The following is a 22,073-nucleotide window of genomic DNA, read 5'->3' on the forward strand; positions in this document are numbered from 1 at the left end:
TAATTAGCCCCTCTGAGAGGAACTGCCTCTGGAACATTTTTTTTAAAAAACAAATCAAATGAAGGTTTTTGGACAGAAAATAAAAAAATAATTTCTTGATATAATTCATGGTTTCACAACATTGTCAAATATGATATGGCTTCTCTCTTTGGAACAATGTCACTCTCAATCCTTTATGCTTCATTTTGATTTGTATATCTGCTGGTGTCCACCTCCCTGCCAATTTAGTTTAAACCCTCCCCAAATACAGCAGTGAACCTGGCTGCAAAGACACTGGCTCCAGTTCTGTGGAGGTGCAAGCAATCCCTTTTAAATAGGTGCATTCTGCCCTAGAACAGGACTCAATGCCCCAAGAATCTGAAGTCCTTCCCTCAAGCACCATGTCCCAAAACCATGCATTGATCCTCCCTATCTTCCTACTTTGACTCTCACTGAAAGAGAATTGTGAGTATTCCAGACTATTACCTTTGAAGTTCTACTTTTTGAACTTTCGCCCTAGCCCCTGAAAGTCTCATTGCAGGACCTCAATACCCACTTTTCCTATTTCATTGATATCAACCTGTGCATCAACTTCAGGTCACTCCTCTGCAAAATATTCTTCACTTGCTCCCTGGTGTCCTTTATCTCGGTATGAAGGAGGCAACACACATTGGACACAAGATGCAGAAGCTCCCCTCTGTTCCCACAAACTATGGAAATGCAAATGAAAGGTGGACAAAGAGGAATGTGGACTCCAGGAAGGAGGATGGCCTGGAGAAAGTTATAGAGATAGGAAGGGGAAAGTCCATGGAAGGATTTTAGGAAGAAAAAGATGACTAAATCTGACGGGCTGAGGGATTGGAAGCAAATGTAGCAGTGTGAGGGGATGATGTTCAAGTGAGGCAGTGCAGGACAGTGTAGTCTACACGGGATGAAGGAAATTAGACTATCAGAAAAGTATTGGAATATTGAGTCTTGAAGCGACTAATGTCCTTGACACACACATGGGTTTCAGTTAAAAATAGCCCGAAGTCATTGGCTTACTGAAACAAGAACAAAGTGCTGATCTTTGTGATGGAGCAGATACTGGGTTAGAAATTCAGCTCACGTTTCATCAGGGCACTAGGGTCACAAAGTAAGTGGATAATTTGAGCAAACACCCACTTGCAACCCAATAATTACATACCGTGTGTTCTTTTTACCTTGAGTTCCTGTTTCGGCTCGATATGTTTGATAGTGGTGAAATAGAGGTTCTTGCCATACTGGTACACCACAAGGTTCTGTTCCAAGTGGTTCTGTGCTTGCCGTACAAACATCATCCAGTTGCAAAAGTTCTCATCAGAAAGATCAAACCACAGATCCCCTGGTTTATCCTCATCCTTACAATCCTCCCATCCGACTCCCATAGAAATCTGTTGAGAAGAAAACAAACTTGCATTTACATAATGCCTCATCATTATTGACGTTTTAAAGTGCTTCACACAATGAATTTTTTTCAACGGCTGCTTTTGGCAACGCAGCAGCTACTTAGCTCCAGCAATATTTTACAAAGATCACTCTCACGAATGACTGATTAACCTATTTATATATTCATACAAGTTGCTTTGTGGAAGCTAAACTCAACCAAAACTTGATCAAGTTTCTAATACGGATAAAAGCCTCATGTTTTTTGAGGAAACAGAGTTGACAAGGGTGTTGGTTAAATTCCTTCTTGTCCAAGCAATGCCACGGAATCTTGAACACAGTCAGAATGAGAACTGCACAAGCCAGCTGAAGCCCCCAGCATGGAACTTACACCCACAACCTTCTGAACCAGATTCCATTACTACCAACTGAATCAACAAGAGATCCAAATAAATCCTAAACTGAAAACCATGATTTTACATCCAAAGCTTGGTCACTGAAAAGAAACTCATCACAGCCCTGCTTAACGAAGATAGATTCAGAACAACGGATCTACCACTCTGCAACTATTGTAACATAAAGGTATTGATCTTCACTGGTTTTACAGAAAACGTGTTGTAGCAACACAGACACATGATGCACTGCAGCAGCTGAACACACCCAAACGAACCTCTTTCCATTACTGGTCAACAGCAATCTTAGCCCACTTTCCCCAAGAGACAACATTTCAAAGACATGTTTACATTTTTTCGGGCTGGATCACCATTGGTCAAGGACTTCTCTCTCAATGTTATGGTCTGGATCAGACTGCTGTTTGCAAGATGAAAAGTATTTGGGTACTATCAACCCAGTTGGCATTGATACGGAACTGTTCTTAATTCAGACAATGATTCAACAATCTTAGCTCAGAAAAGCCACAAGACAGCCAGTATAAAAAATAAGAGCTATCACACTAGTAAGTGGAGAATACATTTGAGTTTGATTGTGAGGTGTATTTTTGGCACAGTATACTCTGAATCTAAACATAAAATAAGGTCACCTCAAGTTTTTTTTAATGCTATTTCAGAATGTGTCAGTGTTCAAATCACGAACACCAAAAGTCTTCATTGTGCTGAGCATCAACATTCATAAGAAAGCACCTCCTGGTGCTCGGATGTGGTGACCCTGGCAACCTATTGTTCCGCGGATCTGGAATACCTGACCAAGAAGTGCCGCCCGTACTACCTTCCATAAGAGTTCACTTCAGCCATTATCACAACGGTCTACATCCCACCCCAGGCAGAAGTGAAGAAAGCGCTGGATGAATTGTACACAGTTATAAATAACAATGAAACAGAGCATCGGAAGGCCCTGTTGATCATGGCCGGAGACTTCAACAAGGCCAACTTCAAGTGTGTACTGCCAAAATTCCACCAACACATCTCCTGACTCATTAGGGGCGACAACACTCTTGAAAACTGCTACATAAAATTCAAGGGGCCTACCGATCCATCAACCGACCGCACTTCGGAAAATTGGATTGAAGACGGTGCTCCGTCTCCCGGCATACAAGCAGAAATTGAACTGGGAGAATCTGGTTAAGAAGGTCGTGCAGTGCTGGTCCGAGGCAACAGAAGAGCTCCTCCGTGACTGCTTGGAGTCAGTGGACTGGTGCATATTTAAGGACTTACCGACCAACCTAAACGGATATGGCACCACCGTCACAGACTATCAGGAAATGTGTAGACGACTGTGTGCCAAAGAAAGTAGTGCATACGTCCCCCAACCATGGCTTAATCGGGAGCTTGACTCCCTTATGAAGGGCAGGTCTGAGGTGTTCAAATCAGGTGACCCTGACCCATACACAAAATCCAGGCATGACCTCCGCAAAGTCATCAGGGATGCCAAAAGACAATATCAGACCAAGCTAGAGTCACAGACTAGCGTTCCAGACTCTCGGCAGTTGTGGCAAGGCCGAAACAACATAACGGGCTGCAAAGCGAAGCCCGGCAGAATTCTCCGGCAGCAGCGTACCCCTCCCGATTAACTCAATACATTCTATGCTCGGTTCGAGCAGGAAACCATCACACAGCCATACCCATCATCACAGCTTCCGAAGTCAGATCGGCCTTCTTGAAAGTGAACCCTCAGAAGGCGACGGGTCTGGGTGGAGTCCCTGGTCGTGCACTCAGACCCTGCGTGGAGCAGCTGGCAGATGTGTTTGTGGACATCTTCAACCTGTCCCTACTCCGCTCCAAGGTCCCCACCTGCTTCAAGAGGACTATCATCATACTGGTGCCAAAGAAGAACCAGGCAACGTGCCTCAATGACTATCGTCCGGTAGCCTTGACATAGATCGCAATGAAGTGCTCCGGAGAGGTTGGTCATGAGGCACATCAACTCCATACTCCCAGAATATCTAGATCCACTGCAATTTGCATACCGCTGCAACCAGTCCACAGCAGACGCCATCTCCCTAACCATACACTAATCCCAGGAGCATCTCAACAATAAGGACTCCTATTTATCGACTGCAGCTCCGCCGTCAACACCATAACCCCAGCCAAGTTCATATCAAAGCTCCAAAAATTAGGACTTGGCTCCTCACTCTACAACTGGATCCTCGGCATTCTGACCCACAGGCCACAATCAGTAAGGATAAACAACAACACCCCCTCCATGATAGTCCTTAATACTGAGGCCCGCAAGGCTGCGTACTTAGCCCCCTACTATACTCCCTATACACACACACACACACACACACACGTGTGTGGCAAAATGTGGTCCAATTCCATCTACACGTTTACTGACGGCACGACCGTAGTGGGCAAGATCTCGAACCACAATGAGTCAGAATACAGGAGGGAGATAGAGAACCCAGTGGAATGGTGCAGCGACAACAATCTCTCCTCAATGTCAGCAAAACTAAAGAGCTGGTCATTGACTTCAGGAACATAGAACATAGAACTGTACAGCACAGCACAGGCCCTTCGGCCCACAATGTTGTGCCGAACTAGTCTGAAACTACGATCAAACCAACCTACTCCCAATCATTCGAGTGCACTCCTTATGCCTATCCAAGAACCGCTTGAAAGTTCCTAAAGTGTCCAATTCCACTACCAGAGCTGGGAGTGCGTTCCACGCCCCAACCACTCTGGGAGTCAAGGACGTACCTCTGACATCCCTCCCATATCTTCCACCATGAACCTTATAGTTATGCCCCCTTGTAACAGCTACATCCACCCGAGGAAAAAGTCGCTGAACGTCCACTCTATCTATCACTCTCATCAGCTTATACACCTCAATTAAGTCACCTCTCATTCTCCTTCGCTCCAATGACAAAGGCCCTAGCTCCCTCAATCTTTCCTCATAAGACCTACCCTCCAATCCAGGCAGCATCCTGGTAAATCTCCTTTGCACCCTTTCCAATACTTCCACATCCTTCCTATAATGAGGTGACCAGAACTGCACAAAATACTCCAAATGTGGTCTAACCAAGGTCATGTACAGTTGCAGCATAACCTCACGGCTCTTGAACTCAATCCTCCCGTTAATAAATGCTAGCACACTATAGGCTTTCTTCACGGCTCTATCCACTTGGGTGGCAACTTTCAGAGATCTATGGACATGAACTCCGAGATCTCTCTCCTCCTCCACATTCTTCAGAACCCTGCCGTTAACCCTGTAATCCGCATTCAAATTTGTCCTACCAAAATGAATCACCTCACACTTATCAGGGTTAAACTCCATCTGCCGCTTTTCAGCCCAGCTCTGCATCCTATCAATGTCTCTTTGCAGCCTACAACAGCCCTCCACATTATCCACTACTCCACCAATCTTGGTGTCATCAACAAATTTACTAACCCAACCTTCAACTCCATCATCCAAGTCACTGATAAAAATCACAAATAGCAGAGGACCCAGCACTGATCCCGGTGGTACACCACTGGTGACTGGGCTCCAGGATGAAAATTTCCCATCTACCACCACCCTCTGCCTTCTATGTGATAGCCAGTTACTGATGCAATCGGCCAAATTTCCCTCTATGCCATGCCTCCTTACTTTTTGCATGAGCCAACCACGGGGCACCTTATCAAACGCCTTACTAAAATCCATGTATACGACATCAACTGCTCTACCTTCATCTATGTACTTAGTTACCTCTTCAAAGAATACAATCAAACTTGTGAGGCAAGACTTATACCTCACAAATCCGTGCTGACTATCCTGGATTAAGCTGTATCTTTCCAAATGATCATAAATCCTATCCCTCAGGACCCTTTCCAATAATTTACCGATGACCGAAGTGAGACTAATCGGCCTATAATTCCCAGGGTTATACCTATTCCCTTTCTTGAACAAGGGGACAACATTCGCCTCTCTCCAGTCTTCTGGCACTATTCCCGTGACAGTGAGGACATAAAGATCAAAGCCAAAGGCTCTGCAATCTCATCACTCACCTCCCAAAGAATCCTAGGGTGTATCCCATCAGGCCCAGGGGACTTATCTATCCTCAGGCTTCTCAAAATTTCTAACACATCTTCCTTCCGAATATCTACCTCCTCCAACCTATCAGCCTGCATCGCACTATCCTCCTCAACAACATGGCCCCTCTCCTTTGTGAACACTGAAGAAAAGTATTCATTTAGGGCCTCTCCTATATCTTCAGACTCCATGCACACGTTCCCACTACTGTCCTTGACGGGCCCTAACTTCACCTTGGTCATTCTTTTATTCCTCACACAAGTGTAAAAAGCCTTGGGGTTTTCCTTGATCCGACCCGTCAAGGACTTCTCATGCCCCCTCCTAGCTCTCCTTAGCCTTTTCTTGAGCTCCTTCCTAGCTATCTTGTATCCCTCAAGTGCCCAAACTGAACCTTGTTTTCTCATCTTTATATAAGCCCCCTTCTTCCTCTTCACAAGACATTCAACCTCTTTTGTAAACCATGGTTCCCTCACTCGACCATTTCCTCCCTGCCTCACAGGGACATACACATCAAGGACACGCAGTATTTGCTCCTTGAACAAGCTCCCCATCTCAATTGTGCCTATCCCTGACAGTTCCTGTTTCCATCTTATGCTCCCCAATTCTTGCCTAATCGCATCAGAATTACCCTTCATCCAGTTATAAACCTTGCCCTGCCGTATGTTCCTATCCCTCTCCATTGCTATTGTAAAAGTCACTGAATTGTGGTCACTATCTCCAAAGTGCTCTCCCACAAACAAATCTAACACTTGACCCGGTTCATTACCCAGTACCAAATCCAATGTGGCCCCGGCTCTTGTCGGTCTATCCACATATTGTGTGAGGAAACCCTCCTGCACACACTGGATAAAAACAGCCCCATCCAAACTATTCAAATTATAGTGGTTCCAATCAATATTTGGAAAGTTAAAGTCACCCATGACAACTACCCTGTGACTACCGCACCTATCCAAAATCTGCATTGCAATCTTTTTCTCCACATCTCTGTTACTGTTTGGGGGCCTATAGAAAACTCCTAACAAAGTGACCGCTCCTTTCCTATTTCTAACTTCAGCCCACACTACCTCAGTAGACAGATCCTCCTCAAACTGCCTTTCTGCAGCAATTATACTATCCTTGATTAACAATGCTACTCATCCACCTCTTTTACCACCTTCCCTAATCTTACTGAAACATCTAAACCCCGGAACCTCCAACAACCATTCCTGCCCCTGTTCTATCCACGTCTCCGTAATGGCCACAACATCGTAGTCCCAATCTATGCTTCAAGCTCACCAACCTTATTCCTGATGTTCCTCGCATTGAAGTAGACACACTTCAAACCACCTTCATGTCTGCAGGTCCACTCTTGCAACCTTGGTACCTTCCTCAGTACTGCACTACCCTCAACTTCCTGAACTCCAGCAACGCTATCTCCTGGACTACAAATCAGTTTACCATCCCCCTGCCAAATTAGTTTAAACCCCCCGAAGAGCTGTAGCAAATTTCCCTCCCAGGATATTGGTGCCTATTATGGGCGAGGCGTTTTCAGGACCCCAAAATGTATCATGGAGTTAAACCAACCTCTCCCTTTAATGGATTTGTTGCTTTTCCTAGCATACGGCTTTTTCTCTAGGTGTGGGATTACAATTATGGACACGTGGGTTTTAAAAGACAACACACTGTTTATTCCATGAACTCAACTTAACATCTTAAATAAACATTGGATCTCTTAACACCCCTTACTTCAAAGAGAACTCAGAAAATATTGCAACAGTAAATAATTCCTTAAAATGTTCCTTCAAACTTCCAAGAGACTTAACACCTTTAAACAGTATCACATCAGGTTAAAGGATATATATATTTTCTGTAGAATGGCAGAGATAAGACCATAAGGCCATAATGTATGGTGTATGGAAAGGCTCAGTAAACCAAGGTCCACCACACTAAGAAAACAAAATGGGACGGTCAATAGAGAATTAAAGGTGCTATATTTAAATGCGCGCAGTGTACGGAACAAGGTAGATGAGCTTGTGGCCCAGATTGTGACTGTCAGGTATGATGTGGTAGGCATCGCAGAGACATGGTTGCAGGGGGTTCAGGACTGGCATTTAAACATCCAGGGATTCACAACCTATCGAAAAGACAGGGAGGTGGGCAGAGGGGGCGGGGTTGCCTTGTTAATTAGGAATGAAATTAAATCAATAGCACTAAATGACATGGGTCAGATTATGTGGAGACTGTGTGGGTAGAGTTGAGGAACCACAAAGGCAAAAAAACCATAATGGGAGTTATGTACAGGCCTCCTAACAGTGGCCAGGACCGGGGGCACAAAATGCACCACGAAATAGAAAGTGCATGTCAGAAAGGCAAGGTCACAGTGATCATGGGGGACTTCAATATGCAGGTGGACTGGGTAAATAATGCTGCCAGTGGACCCAAGGAAAGGGAATTCATTGACTGTTTACAGGAGGGCTTTTTGGAACAGCTTGTGATGGAGCCCACGAGGGAACAGGCCATTCTGGACTTAGTGTTATGTCATGAGCCAGACTTGATTAAAGATCTTAAAGTAAGGGAGCACTTAGGAGGCAGTGATCATAATATGGTAGAATTCAATCTCCAATTTGAAAGAAAGAAGGTAGAATCAGATGTAAAGGTGTTACAGTTAAATAAAGGTAACTACAGGGGCATGAGGAAGGAACTGACGAAAATCGACTGGGAGCAGAGCCTAGTGGGAAAGACAGTAGAACAGAAATGGCAAGAGTTTCTGGGAGTAATTGAGGACACAGTACAGAGGTTCATCCCAAAGAAAAGGTTATCAGAGGGGGGATTAGGCAGCCATGGCTGACAAAGGAAGTTAGGGAATGCATCAAAGCAAAAGAGAAAGCCTATAATGTGGCAAAGAGTAGTGGGAAGTCAGAAGATTGGGAAGGCTACAAAAACAAACAGAGGATAACAAAGCGAGAAATAAGGAAAGAGAGGATCAAATATGAAGGTAGGCTGGCCAGTAACATTAGGAATGATAGTAAAAGTTTCTTTAAATACATTAAAAATAAACGGGAGGCAAAAGTTGACATTGGGCCGCTCCAAAATGACGCTGGTAATTTTGTGATGGGAGACAAGGAAATAGCTGAGGAACTAAATAAGTACTTTGCGTCAGTCTTCACAGTAGAAGACATGAGTAATATCCCAACAATTCCGGAGAGTCAGGGGGCAGAGTTGAATATGGTAGCCATCACAAAGGAGAAAGTGCTAGAGAAACTAAGAGGTCTACAAATTGATAAATCTCCGGGCCCAGATGGACTACATCCTAGAGTTCTAAAGGAGCTAGCTGAAGAAATAGTGGAGGCGTTAGTTATGATCTTTCAAAAGTCACTGGAGTCAGGGAAAGTCCCAGAGGATTGGAAAATCGCTGTTGTAACCCCCCTGTTCAAGAAGGGAACAAGGAAAAAGATGGAAAATTATAGGCCAATTAGCCTAACCTCGGTTGTTGGCAAGATTCTAGAATCCATTGTTAAGGATGAGATTTCTAAATTCTTGGAAGTGCAGGGTCAGATTAGGACAAGTCAGCATGGATTTAGTAAGGGGAGGTCGTGCCTGACAAACCTGTTAGAGTTCTTTGAAGAGATAACAAATAGGTTAGACCAAGGAGAGCCAATGGATGTTATCTATCTTGACTTCCAAAAGGCCTTTGATAAGGTGCCTCACGGGAGACTGCTGAGTAAAATAAGGGCCCATGGTATTCGAGGCAAGGTACTAACATGGATTGACGATTGGCTGTCAGGCAGAAGGCAGAGAGTTGGGATAAAAGGTTCTTTTTCGGAATGGCAACCGGTGACGAGTGGTGTCCCGCAGGGTTCAGTGTTGGGGCCACAGCTGCTCTTTTTATATATTAACGATCTAGATGACGGGACTGGGGGCATTCTGGCTAAGTTTGCCGATGATACAAAGATAGGTGGAGGGGCAGGTAGTATGGAGGAGGTGGGGACGCTGCAGAAAGATTTAGACAGTTTAGGAGCGTGGTCCAAGAAATGGCTGATGAAATTCAACGTGGGCAAGTGCGAGGTCTTGCACTTTGGAAAAAAGAATAGAGGCATGGACTATTTTCTAAACGGTGACAAAATTCATAATGCTGAAGAGCAAAGGGACTTGGGAGTCCGAGTCCAGGATTCTCTAACGGTAAACTTGCAGGTTGAGTCCGTAATTAAGAAAGCAAATGCAATGTTGTCATTCATCTCAAGAGGCTTGGAATATAAAAGCAGGGATGTACTTCTGAAGCTTTATAAAGCATTAGTTAGGCCCCATTTAAAATACTGTGAGCAATTTTGGGCCCCACACCTCAGGAAGGACATACTGGCACTGGAGCGGGTCCAGCGGAGATTCACACGGATGATCCCAGGAATGGTAGGCCTAACATACGATGAACGTCTGAGGATCCTGGGATTATATTCATTGGAGTTTAGGAGGTTGAGGGGGGATCTAATAGAAACTTACAAGATAATGAATGGCTTAGATAGGGTGGATGTAGGGAAGTTGTTTCCATTAGCAGGGGAGACTAGGACCCGGGGGCACAGCCTTAGAATAAAAGGGAGTCACTTTAGAACAGAGATGAGGAGAAATTTCTTCAGCCAGAGAGTGGTGGGTCTGTGGAATTCATTGCCACAGAGGGCGGTGGAGGCCAGGATGTTGAGTGTCTTTAAGACAGAAGTTGATAAATTCTTGATTTCTCGAGGAATTAAGGGCTATGGAGAGAGAGCGGGTAAATGGAGTTGAAATCAGCCATGATTGAATGGTGGAGTGGGCTCGATGGGCCGAATGGCCTTACTTCCGCTCCTATGTCTTATGGTCTTATGGTCTCAAACTGGCTTTCTACTTTTAAACTGCTTTCAGCAAAACCAGCCAGGCACTTTTTAAACTGCAAAACCAAACTGCAAAATGGCTGACCTGAACTCAGCTCCACCCACTCTCTGACATCACTGTTTTCTTAAAGGTACAATGCTTAAACATCCATGTCTTAAAGGTACCCTCACATGATAGTGCCCCTCTGGTTCAGGTGTAATCCGTCCTGTTTTACAGGTCCCACCTTCCCCAGAATGCGCTCCAATTATCCAAGTAACTGAAACCCTCCCTCCTACACCATCCCTCCAGCCACGTGTTAACTGCACTCTCTCCCTGTTCCTCACCTCACTAGCACGTGGCACTGGCAGCAAACCATAGATGACAACACGGTCTGTCCTGACTCTCAGCTTCCACCCTAGCCCCCTGAATTCCTGTTTTACATTCCCGTCCCTTTTCCTACGTATGTCATTGGTACCGATGTGTACCACGACTTGTGGCTGCTCCCCCTCCCCCTTAAGGATCCTGAAAACACAATCAGAGACGTCACGGACCTTGGCACCCGGGAGGCAACACACCAACCGTGAGCCTCTATCGCTGCCACAGAACCGCCTATCTGTACCTCTAACTATAGAGTCTCCAATAACTAATGCTCTCCTGCTCGCCCCCACTTCTCTTCTGAGCCACAGGGACAGACTCAGTGCCAGAGACCTGGTCACTGTGGCTTACATCTGGTAGGTCCCTCCCCCCCAACAGTATCCAAAACGGTATACCTGTTATTGAGGGGAACAACCGCAGGGGATCCCTGCACTGAGTGCTTCTTCTCCCTCCTTTTAAACGTCACCCAGCTACCTTCATTCTTAGGAGTATCTACATCCCTGTAGCTTCTATCTATAACCGACTCTGCCTCCCAAATGATCCTCAGTTCATCCAGCTCCAGGAAGCAAAGTATTGTACACACCCGTCTGCATCAACGGGGCTGAGGTGGAGATGGTTGACAGTTTCAAATTCCCAGGGGTGCACATCACTAAAAATCTGTCCTGGTCCACCCACATTGACGCTGCGACCAAGAAAGCAGAACCGCGCCTATACTTCCTCAGGGAACCAGGAAAATTTGGAGCCTCCACACTGACAGGTACACCATAGAAAGCATCCTATCTGGCTGCATCACAGCCTGGTATGGCAACTGCGCGGCCCAAGACCATAATAAAGTACAGAGAGTCGTGAACACCGCCCAGTCCATCACACGAGCCCACCTCCCATCCATTAACTCTGTCTCCACCTCCCGCTGCCTTGGGAAAGCGGGCAGCATAATCAAAGACCCCTCCCACCTGGCTTACTCACTCTTCCAACTTCTTCCATCAGGCAGGAGATACAAAAGTCGGAGAACACGCACCAACAGATTCAAAAACAGCTACTTCCTCGCTGTTACCAGATTCCTAAACGACTCTCTTATGGACTGATCTGATCTCTTCACATATCATCTCTACCAAGTAGTACTACACCCGATGTCTGAGTCTATGTATTTACATTGTGTATTTTATGTTTGCCCTATTATGTATTTTATTTTCATGTACGGAATGATCAGTCTGAGCTGCACGCAGAACAATACTTTTGACAATACATGTGACAATAAACAAATCCCAATCCAAAAGAGAAATACAAAAGGGAAACCTTTCCTACCTTCAACAATTTGCAAATTATCGATAATGATTCTGATTTCAGTAATTCGAAAAAGCAAATTTCAAGTCTTGTAGACCTGTACTGAATTGCAAAATAAAACATGCGTAGTTAGGCCAAGTAACATACCTTCAAGTGAATGTAGTCATCCGTGAGCTCAGACTGTCTAACTAGTGGACCCTCTACAGGGCCAAACTGCGTGCGCTTTGGAATGCGCCTCTTGGAGAAGATTCCACCAGCAAATCGGTTGATGTAGAGAATAAGGGGCAAACTGGCCCGAGCCCGGCTCAGGACGGGCCGATTGGGAATGCAGTGCAGGGGACCATGTTTGAGACATGTCGATGGATGAGCTTTATTGCAATCTTCACACCCTGTGGGAAGATCACATGACCATAATAAGGAAAATAAAAGGGGCTCCCATTTAAGGAGGAATTTATTTATTAAATTAAATTGCTAACGGTAACATCCTGACAGTAGCCCTGCCAATATTTCTATTGCGACTCTATAACTTGTTACTCGCAGTTTACATGAACCAAAATACTGTTGGTATGTTTAAGTGTAGTAAGTCTTCCTCTACACTTCAGTGGCACTGCAAGAAGCAATGTGTTTTTTCTCACTTACATAAATCGCATGGATTAAAGGGTCTGGGGGGACCTGGTTCCCAATCATCGATATCAGAGGAGTCTACATCATCCTCATCCTCGTCTTCATCCTCATCCTCTTCAGAGTCGAGGTCTTGTTCAGCAGTGTCCATTGTTTCTGGAATTTGCTGCACAGAGTCGCTGGCTCCTGTTACCTGAGGTATTCCGTTATTTGAAACGGGCAAAAGAGTCTAGGAAAATAAAATCAGAGCAAGTTACTAGGGTTGATGATCACGATGAACCAACTTGTTGCTCTCAATTATAGAGCAATCGCTGTTTTGCCCATCTTCATTCCCTGTTAAAAATCCACCCTTGTCATTCCTCATTCCTGGGGCGAAATTCTCCCGAAACGGCGCGATGTCCGCCGACTGGCGCCCAAAACGGCGCCAATCAGATGGGTATCGCGCCACCCCAAAGGTGCGGAATACTCTGCATCTTCGGGGACCGAGCCCCAACATTGAGGGGCTAGGCCGACGCCGGAGGAATTTCCGCCCCGCCAGCTGGCGGAAACGGCCTTTGTTGCCCCGCCAGCTGGCGCGGAAATGACATACCCGGGCAGCGCATGCGCGGGAGCGTCAGCGGCCGCTGACAGTTTCCCATGCATGCGCAGTGGAGGGAGTCTCTTCCACCTCCGCCATGGTGGAGACCGTGGCGGAGGCGGAAGGGAAAGAGTGCCCCCACGGCACAGGCCAGCCCGCAGATCGGTGGGCCCCGATCAGGGAGAGAGGGTGGTACATACACAATGTGTATGTCCCGAACTGGGACAATGCGGGTTTTATGCGGCGCATGTTGGGTCGGATCCCAGACTTGGAAATGGGGGGCCTGATAATGGGGGGAGATTTTAACACTGTTTTGGGTCCGGCACTGGATCGCTCCAGGTCTAGGACGGGTAGGAAGCCGGCGGCGGCTAAGGTGCTGAGGGGGTTTATGGACCAGATGGGAGGGGTGGACCCTTGGAGATTTGCAAGGCCGGGGGCTAGGGAATTTTCATTCTTCTCACATGTCCATAAGGCTTATTCTCGAATCGACTTTTTCATTTTGAATAGGGAGCTGATAGCGAGAGTAGAGGATACTGAGTATTCGGCGATAGCCATTTCGGATCACGCCCCGCATTGGGTGGACTTAGAGCTGGGGGAGGAGAGGGACCAGTGCCCGTTGTGGCGTTTGGAGGTGGGGCTGCTGGCGGACGAGGAGGTGAGTGAGCGGGTCTGAGGAAGCATAGAGAGGTACCTGGAGGCCAACGATAACAGGGAGGTCCGAGTGGGGATGGTATGGGAGGCGCTGAAGGCGGTGGTTAGAGGAGAGCTGATCTCCATTAGGGCCCACAAGGAGATGAGAGGGAGAGGCTGGTGGGGGAGATGGTGAGGGTAGACAGGAGGTATGCGGAGGTGCCTGAGGAAGGATTGTTGAGGAAGAGGCACAACCTCCAGGTCGAATTCGACCTGGTGACCACCTGGAAGGCGGAGGTGCAGTGGAGGAAGGCCCAGGGGGTGATTTACGAGTCTGGGGAAAAGACAAGCCGGATGCTGGCACATCAGCTCCGGAAACGGGATGCAGCTAGGGAGATCGGGGGAGTTAAGGACAGGGGAAGGAGTGTGGTGCGGAGTGGGGTTGGCATCAATGGGGTCCTCAGGGACTTTTATGAGGAATTGTATCGGTCCGAGCCCCCACTGGAGGAGGGAGGGATGGGCCTCTTTCTGGACCAATTGAAGTTGCCGAAGGTGGAGGAGGGACTGGTGGCGGAATTGGGGGCCCCAATTGGGCTGGAGGAGCTGATCAAAGGGATAGGAAGCATGCAGGTGGGGAAGGCACCGGGGCCGGACGGTTTCCCGGTCGAATTTTACAAAAAATACATGGACCTGTTGGGCCCGTTGCTAGTTAGGACCTTGAATGAGGCAAGTGAGGGGGGGGAGCTTTGCCCCCGTCGATGTCCCGGGCTCTGATCTCCTTGATCCTGAAGCGGGACAAGGATCCCCTGCAATGTGGGTCTTACAGGCCGATTTCGCTGCTAAACGTAGATGCCAAGGTGCTGGCGAAGGTCTTAGCCACGAGGATTGAGGATTGTGTTCCGCAGGTCATCCACGAAGACCAGACGGGGTTCGTGAAAGGGAGGCAGTTGAACGCGAATGTGCGGAGGCTTCTGAGCGTTATCATGATGCCGGCGAGGGAGGGGGAGGTGGTGATAGTGGCGGCGATGGACGCTGAGAAAGCCTTCGATAGGGTAGAGTGGGGGTACCTGTGAGAGGTGCTGAAGAGGTTTGGTTTGGGGAGGGGTTTGTCAGGTGGGTCAGGCTGCTGTATGAGGTCCCGATGGAGAGTGTGGCCACGAACAGGAGGAGGTCTGAGTACTTTTGGTTGCACCGAGGGACGAGGCAGGGATGTCCCATGTCCCCCCTGCTCTTCGCACTGGCGATTGAACCCCTGGCTATGGCACTGAGGGAGTCGAGGAACTGGAGGGGGTTGGTGCGGGGTGGGGAGGAGCATAGGCTGTCACTCTATGGGGACGACTTGCTGTTATATGTGGCGGATCCGGTGGGGGGAATGCCGGAGGTAATGAGGATCCTCAGGCAATTCGAGGATTTCTCGGGGTACAAGCTCAACATGGGGAAGAGCGAGCTGTTCGTGGTCCATCCAGGGGACCAGGAGAGGGGGATTGGCGGTATCCCACTAAAAAGGGCGGAGAGGAACTTCAGGTATTTGGGGATCCAGGTGGCCAGGAGCTGGAGGGCCCTGCATAGGCTTAATTTCACAAGACTGGTGGAGCAAATGGAGGAGGAGTTCAAGAGGTGGGACACGTTGCCACTGTCCTTGGCGGATAGGGTGCAGTCAATCAAAATGACGGTGCTCCCAAGGTTTTTGTTCCTGTTCCAGTGCCTCCCCGTGTTTATCCCGAAGGCCTTTTTTAGGCGGGTCAACAGGAGCATAATGGGGTTTATGCGGGCGCGAGGGACTCCGAGGGTGAGAAGGGTGTTCCTGGATCGGAGTAGAGATAGGGGGGGTGCTGGCGCTGCCCAACCTCTGTGGGTACTACTGGGTCGCCAACGCGACGATGGTGCGCAAGTGGGTGATGGAGGGGGAGGGGGCTGCATGGAAGAGGCTGGAGACGGCGTCCTGTGTGGGTACGAGTCTGGGGGCGCTGGCAATGGCGCCGCTGCCGCTCCCTCCAAGAAGATATACCACGAGCCCCGTAGTGGCGGGTGCCCTCAAAATCTGGGGGCAGTGGAGGCGGCACAGGGGGGAAGTTGGGGCCTCGGTGTGGACCCCAATACAGGGGAACCACCGGTTCGTCCCAGGGAGGACAGATGGAGGGATTTCAGGGTGGCACAGGGCAGGGATACGAAGGTTGGGAGACCTGTTTGTGGACGGGAAGTTCGCGAGCCTGGGTGAGTTGGAGGAGAAGTATGGGCTCCTTCCGGGGAACACCTTCAGGTACTTACAGGTAAAGGCATTTGCCAGGTGGTGGAATTCCCGCGGCTGCTGCCACGCACCGTACAGGACAGGGTGCTCTCGGGGGGGGGATCTCGGAAACTTACCAGGTGATGCAGGAGGAGGAGGAGGCCTCGGTGGTGGAGGTGAAAGGTAAGTGGGAGGAGGAGTTGGGAGAGGAGATCGAGGAAGGGACGTGGGCAGATGCCCTAAGGAGGGTGAACTCTTCATCTTCGTGCGCGAGGCTCAGCCTCATACAGTTTAAGGTGCTGCACAGGGCACACATGACCGGGACAAGGATGATCCGTTTTTTTGGGGGTGAGGACAGGTGTGTTAGGTGCTCAGGGAGCCCAGCATACCACACCCATATGTTCTGGGCATGCCCAGCGCTGGAGGAATTTTGGAAGGGCGGAGCGAGGACGGTGTCGAGGGTGGTAGGATCCAGGGTCAAACCGGGCTGGGGGCTCGCAATATTTGGGGTGGCAGAGGAGCCGGGAGTGCAGGAGGCGAAAGAGGCCGGTATTCTGGCCTTTGCGTCCCTGGTAGCCCGGCGGAAGATTCTTCTTCAGTGGAAGGACGCGAGGTCCCCAAGCGTGGAATCCTGGATCAACGATATGGCGGGGTTTATTAAGTAGGAGAGGGTGAAATTCGCCTTGAGAGGGTCGGTGCAAGGGTTCTTCAGGCGGTGGCAACCATTCTTAGACTTCCTGGCAGAACGGTAGATATTGGTCAATGGCAGCAGCAACTCGCGGGTAGATTTCTGATTAACTTTCTCTTCCCTCCACAAGCAGGGGCAGATTCACAAGTTAAAGTCAGTTGGTCATTAAGCTCATGTGTAACATCTCTAATAATTACTGGACTTCTGCTGAAATTGCGACTATTTTACCTGAGAATGGTTCTCCGTCATTGGCTGTGGTGCTTCTGTCACACTGCCAAGGACTGTCAGATTGGTGCCAGTCACATTCTGGCTGGCAGGCAGAAGAACTGTTACCTGGGCAAAAATAAACCAATCTGTCAGAATAAACAAGCAGCAATCAAGGGATATGTCAGATCTGGTTTATTCAATTTACCAAGTATTTTTCAAATTCACCATTACCTCAGAAAATGAAAAGAAGATAAAACACAAAATATCACTCTCAGAAATCACGGAATCTTATCCGCCTGAAATTTGTTACTTACTCCAATCCGTTCAAACATTTTTCCTGTGCATTGCACTTCCAGAAAAGTGAAATATGATGGGCGGGAATTTCCCTTTTGGGGACTAAGTCCCCATGCCCGCCGGAAAACGAGAGAGAATCACTCTGGACTTTTTCCAGGAGGCTAGCAGGGCCCCGCCGTTCGTCCCACGGCTCTGGCTGCCTGCGGGACTCTGCTGTACAGACTCCGACGTGGCGGAGCCACACAGCGGGCCTGTGCAGAGTTAGGTAGGTCCCTCCCAGATCGCGATGGCCTGGCCACCGCCGAGGCCCCCCCCACCCCCCCAACCGCTGCCACGGGTTCCACTTCCGTGTGTACCACGCCGGCAGGAGATCGGCCAGTCGACCGCAGAGAACGCAGTGGAGGCCTGTTTCAACGGCCCACGACTGGTGCCGTGTCGACCACGCGCGCGGGACTGGCGGGTCCGTGAAAAATCGCGGAAGCGCCGTCGCGCCTGATTTCTCCACCCCCGCGGCGGGCGTGATTCTGTCGCAGAGGGTTGGAGAATCCTGCCCGATATGCACAGGGGCTGGTTTAGCACAGTGGGCTAAACAGCTGGCTTGTAATGCAGAACAAGGCAGCATGGCGAGTTCAATTCCCATCCGGCTTCCCCGAACGGCCGCCGGAATGTGGCGACCAGTGGCTTTTCACAGTAACTTCATTGAAGCCTACTTGTGACAATAAACGATTATTATTATATGTCTAAAAGGTTAATTTTGCCTACTCCAGATTCTTGAAGGAGGGAACAAACTATTGTTTTAAATTATAACGAGTTGGTGTGGGACTTGTGTCGCTAATCTGGATTGTTTTGGGGCACAGAAGGCTGGTTCAGGAGAGATCGAGACAGGATCTCGATCAGGGGCAGCACGGTAGCACAAGTGGATAGCACTGTGGCTTCACAGCGCCAGGGTCCCAGGTTCGATTCCCCGCTGGGTCACTGTCTGTGCGGAGTCTGCACGTTCTCCCCGTGTCTGCGTGGGTTTCCTCCGGGTGCTCCGGTTTCCTCCCACAGTCCAAAGACGTGCAGGTTAGGTGGATTGGCCATGCTAAAAATTGCCCGTAGTGTCCATAAGGGTTGGGAGGGGTTATTGGGTTGCGGGGATAGGGTGGAAGTGAGGGATTAATGTGGGTCGGTGCAGACTCGATGGGCCGAATGGCCTCCTTCTGCACTGTATGTTCTATGTAATCTATGATCTGAAAGAATTGAAGCTCCTTAAATCTAAACGTGGAAGGAAAAGAGTAGGATTGCCCGAAAAATAATATTTACTTGTTGGTCCCATCCCATGACCGGGAAATAATCTCATGGTGTGAGGAAGGGTTCTCCCATATTATTTCTGAAATTGTCTTTTGCCAGTTTGAACTTCTGGTCCCTGATCCTGGCTTCAGCAGAAAAAGTGCTCAGTATTATTATGCTCTTCTACTCCTCACCAGCTGCAGAAATGCCCCAACCATCTTCCAAAGGCTGATGAATCAGATAGTGGCGGACACTTCCAAACTGTGCAGCAACATCTTGGAAAGCCACCAAGGAACAACTAGATGCCCTCTTTCAAAGGTTCTCGTCAGCTCACCTGGTAGTCAACCTTGCAAAAGGCGAGCTTGTTGAGTGTAGGTTTATCTATCTAGGACATGTGGTGTATCGAGGAGAAGCACTGCCCAGAGCTGCGAAGCTAGAGACAGTCACAAATGTTCCCATACCCACAACAAAACAGTAAATTATAAGGTCCTCTGAATGGGTGGTTTCTATCATAAGTTTGTTCTTAACTTCAGTGTTATCACTGCCCCACTAACAGGCCCATTACACGAAAAGCAACATGGTGTGGATAGAAAAGTGCCAAACACATTTTGAGAAGCTGAAAGTCGTTCAGCAAAAAAAACTATTAGCAGCCATAGGCTTGAATAAAGCATTTAAAGTAGCCACATCTGCTGGTGACTTTGGGGTAGGGGCTGTCCTACTCCAGGGGACAAATCATAGAGACCAGTCAGTTACTTTTCCAAGAAATTGAGCAAACATCAGAAACGTTATTTCACTGTGGAGAAGAGACATGTATCCAAAATGGCTGCACAAAGACAACAATCTCTTGACATTTGTGGAAAAATTGAAAACAAAAGATGCACACCATTTTGTTGAAGTTTACTTCTCCAGAGTTTAAAACCTGCATAGGAACAACAGCCTGAACCTCAACAGAGCAGAACCAACAGAGTGAAAAGGAAGATGTAATGTTTACGGAAGGGCTTTGTTTTTTTTTTATTATTCGTGCTTTTTCCCAATCTTGTGATGAAATGAGAGTGAATCTGATTTCGTTCTTTGTGATAGGACGTGTTGCGAGAGTGTGCCTTTTTGAAAAAAAGATCCAGTTTCAAATTCTTCTTTTTCTGGCTGGATTTTTAAAAAAACAATAAACTATAGTCCTATTAAGACAATGGTGTCCTTCCAGTCAGACACAATAGAAACTTGCATTCCACTCAAGTGAGAATGGAGAGCATGAAAGACCCCATCTTCAAGTATCATAGAATCCCTAAAGTGCAGGAGGAGGCCATTCGACCCATTGAGTCTGCACTGGCCCTTCGAATGTGCACTCTACCCTTGTCCACAATGCCCTGTCCCCGTAACCCCAGAACATAACCTGCACATCCCTGGACACTAAGGGACAATTTATCAAGGTCCAACCACCTCACCTGCACATCTTTGGGCTTTGGGAGGAATCCGGAGCACCCAGAGGGAACCCACGCAAACACAGGGAGAATGTACAAACTCCACACAGTCACCCAAGGCCGGAATTGAACCCAGGTCCCTGGTGCTGTGAAGCAGCAGTACTACCCACTGTGCCACCAACTGTTGGCTTTTAATGAAACTCCTCAAACATTTCTGATATGAGACATCAAACATCCTATTCTAAAAAATAATAACCACAACATACAAGGTTTCATCAAATTCCTCTGGAATATACAGCCAGCAGGACTTTCAGAACCGTTTTCACAGGCAGAGAATTCAGAATGCTGTCCTGGGAGACGACAAAGAAGTATATTCACAGATATCTTCAATATCTCACTTCTCCGCTCCGAGGTCCCTACCTGCTTCAAGAAGACCACCACAATACCAGTACCAAAGAAGAACAAGATAGCGTGCCTCAACGGCTACCGACCGGTGGCCCTGATGTGTTACCATAGATTATCATAGATTATCATAGAATTTACAGTGCAGCAGGAGACCATTCGGCCCATCGAGTCTGCACCGGCTCTTGGAAAGAGCACCCTACCCAAGGTCAACACCTCCACCCTATCCCCATAACCCAGTAACCCCACCCAACACTAAGGACAATTTTGGACACTAAGGGCAATTTATCATGGCCAATCCACCTAACCTGCACATCTTTGGACTGTGGGAGAAAACCGGAGCATCCGGAGGAAACCCACGCACACACGGGGAGGATGTGCAGACTCCGCACAGACAGTGACCCAAGCCAGAATCGAACCTGGGACCCTGGAGCTGTGAAGCAATTGTGCTATCCACAATGCTACCGTGCTGCCCATTAACAGATGAAATGCTTCGAGCGGCTAGTCATGAGACTCATCAACGCCAGCCTCCCAGATTGTCTCGATCCACTGCAGTTCGCTTACCGCGGCAACCGCTGCACAGCAGATGCTATCTCTCTGCCCTACAATCTACTTTCCAACACTCGACAACAAAAACACCTACGTCAGACTGCTGTTCATAGACGACAGCTCCGCCTGCAACACTATTACCCCAACAAGATTAATAAACAAACTCAGCAACCTTGGACTTGACCCCTCCCTGTGCAGCTGGATCCTTGACTTCCTCACCAACAGACCGCAATCTGTCAGGATAGGTAACAACACCTCCTCCACAAGAATCCTCAACACCAGGGCACCGTAAGGATGTGTGCTCAGTCCTCTACTGTACTCCCTGTACATACACGACTGTGTGGCGAGATTCAACTCCAATTCAATCTATAAGTTTGCAGCTGATATGACTGTGGTGGGTCGTATCTCAAACAACGACGAATCAGACTAAAGAAGGGTGATAGATGACTTGGTTGCATGATGTATGAAAACAACCCCTCTCTAAATGCTGGAAAGACCATCTGATCATCGACTTCAGGAAGCGTAGCACGACCCCCCCCCCCCCCCCCCGTCTACATCAATGGCTCCGAAGTAGAGATGGTCGATAGCTTTAGGTTCCTGGGCGTCACCATCACCATCAGTCTGTCCTGGTCCACTCACGTTGATGCAAGTCAAGAAAGCCCAACAACGTCTCTACTTCCTATGGAAGCTAAAGAAATTCGGCATGTCTGCATCCACTCTCTCAAACTTCTACAGATGTGCCATAGAGGGCATCCTATCCGGCTGCATCACAGCCTGGTATGACAACTGCTTGGTCCAAGATCGCAAGAAACTGCAGAGTGTGGTGAACTCAGTCCAACATCTCACAAGCTTGCCATCCTCCCA

At 48.2% G+C, this 22,073-nt stretch overlaps 1 protein-coding gene across 7 annotated transcripts in view; it reads right to left on the reverse strand.

The window, feature by feature from the left end:
* prdm10 (PR domain containing 10) overlaps positions 1-22,073 on the reverse strand; it is a 371,372-nt gene that overhangs the window by 249,922 nt on the left and 99,377 nt on the right. For all 7 annotated transcript variants that reach the window (XM_072486852.1, XM_072486855.1, XM_072486851.1 and 4 more), the window contains 4 exons: positions 17,296-17,400; positions 12,964-13,174; positions 12,472-12,713; positions 1,182-1,391 (listed from right to left, as the gene is read on the reverse strand). In XM_072486852.1, coding sequence (XP_072342953.1) covers positions 1,182-1,391; positions 12,472-12,713; positions 12,964-13,174; positions 17,296-17,400 — 768 coding nt within the window. The remainder of the gene's footprint in view (positions 1-1,181; positions 1,392-12,471; positions 12,714-12,963; positions 13,175-17,295; positions 17,401-22,073) is intronic.

Source organism: Scyliorhinus torazame, chromosome 21 (genome assembly GCF_047496885.1).
Source record: "Scyliorhinus torazame isolate Kashiwa2021f chromosome 21, sScyTor2.1, whole genome shotgun sequence".
In the NCBI taxonomy this organism is placed as follows: Eukaryota; Metazoa; Chordata; class Chondrichthyes; order Carcharhiniformes; family Scyliorhinidae; genus Scyliorhinus; species Scyliorhinus torazame.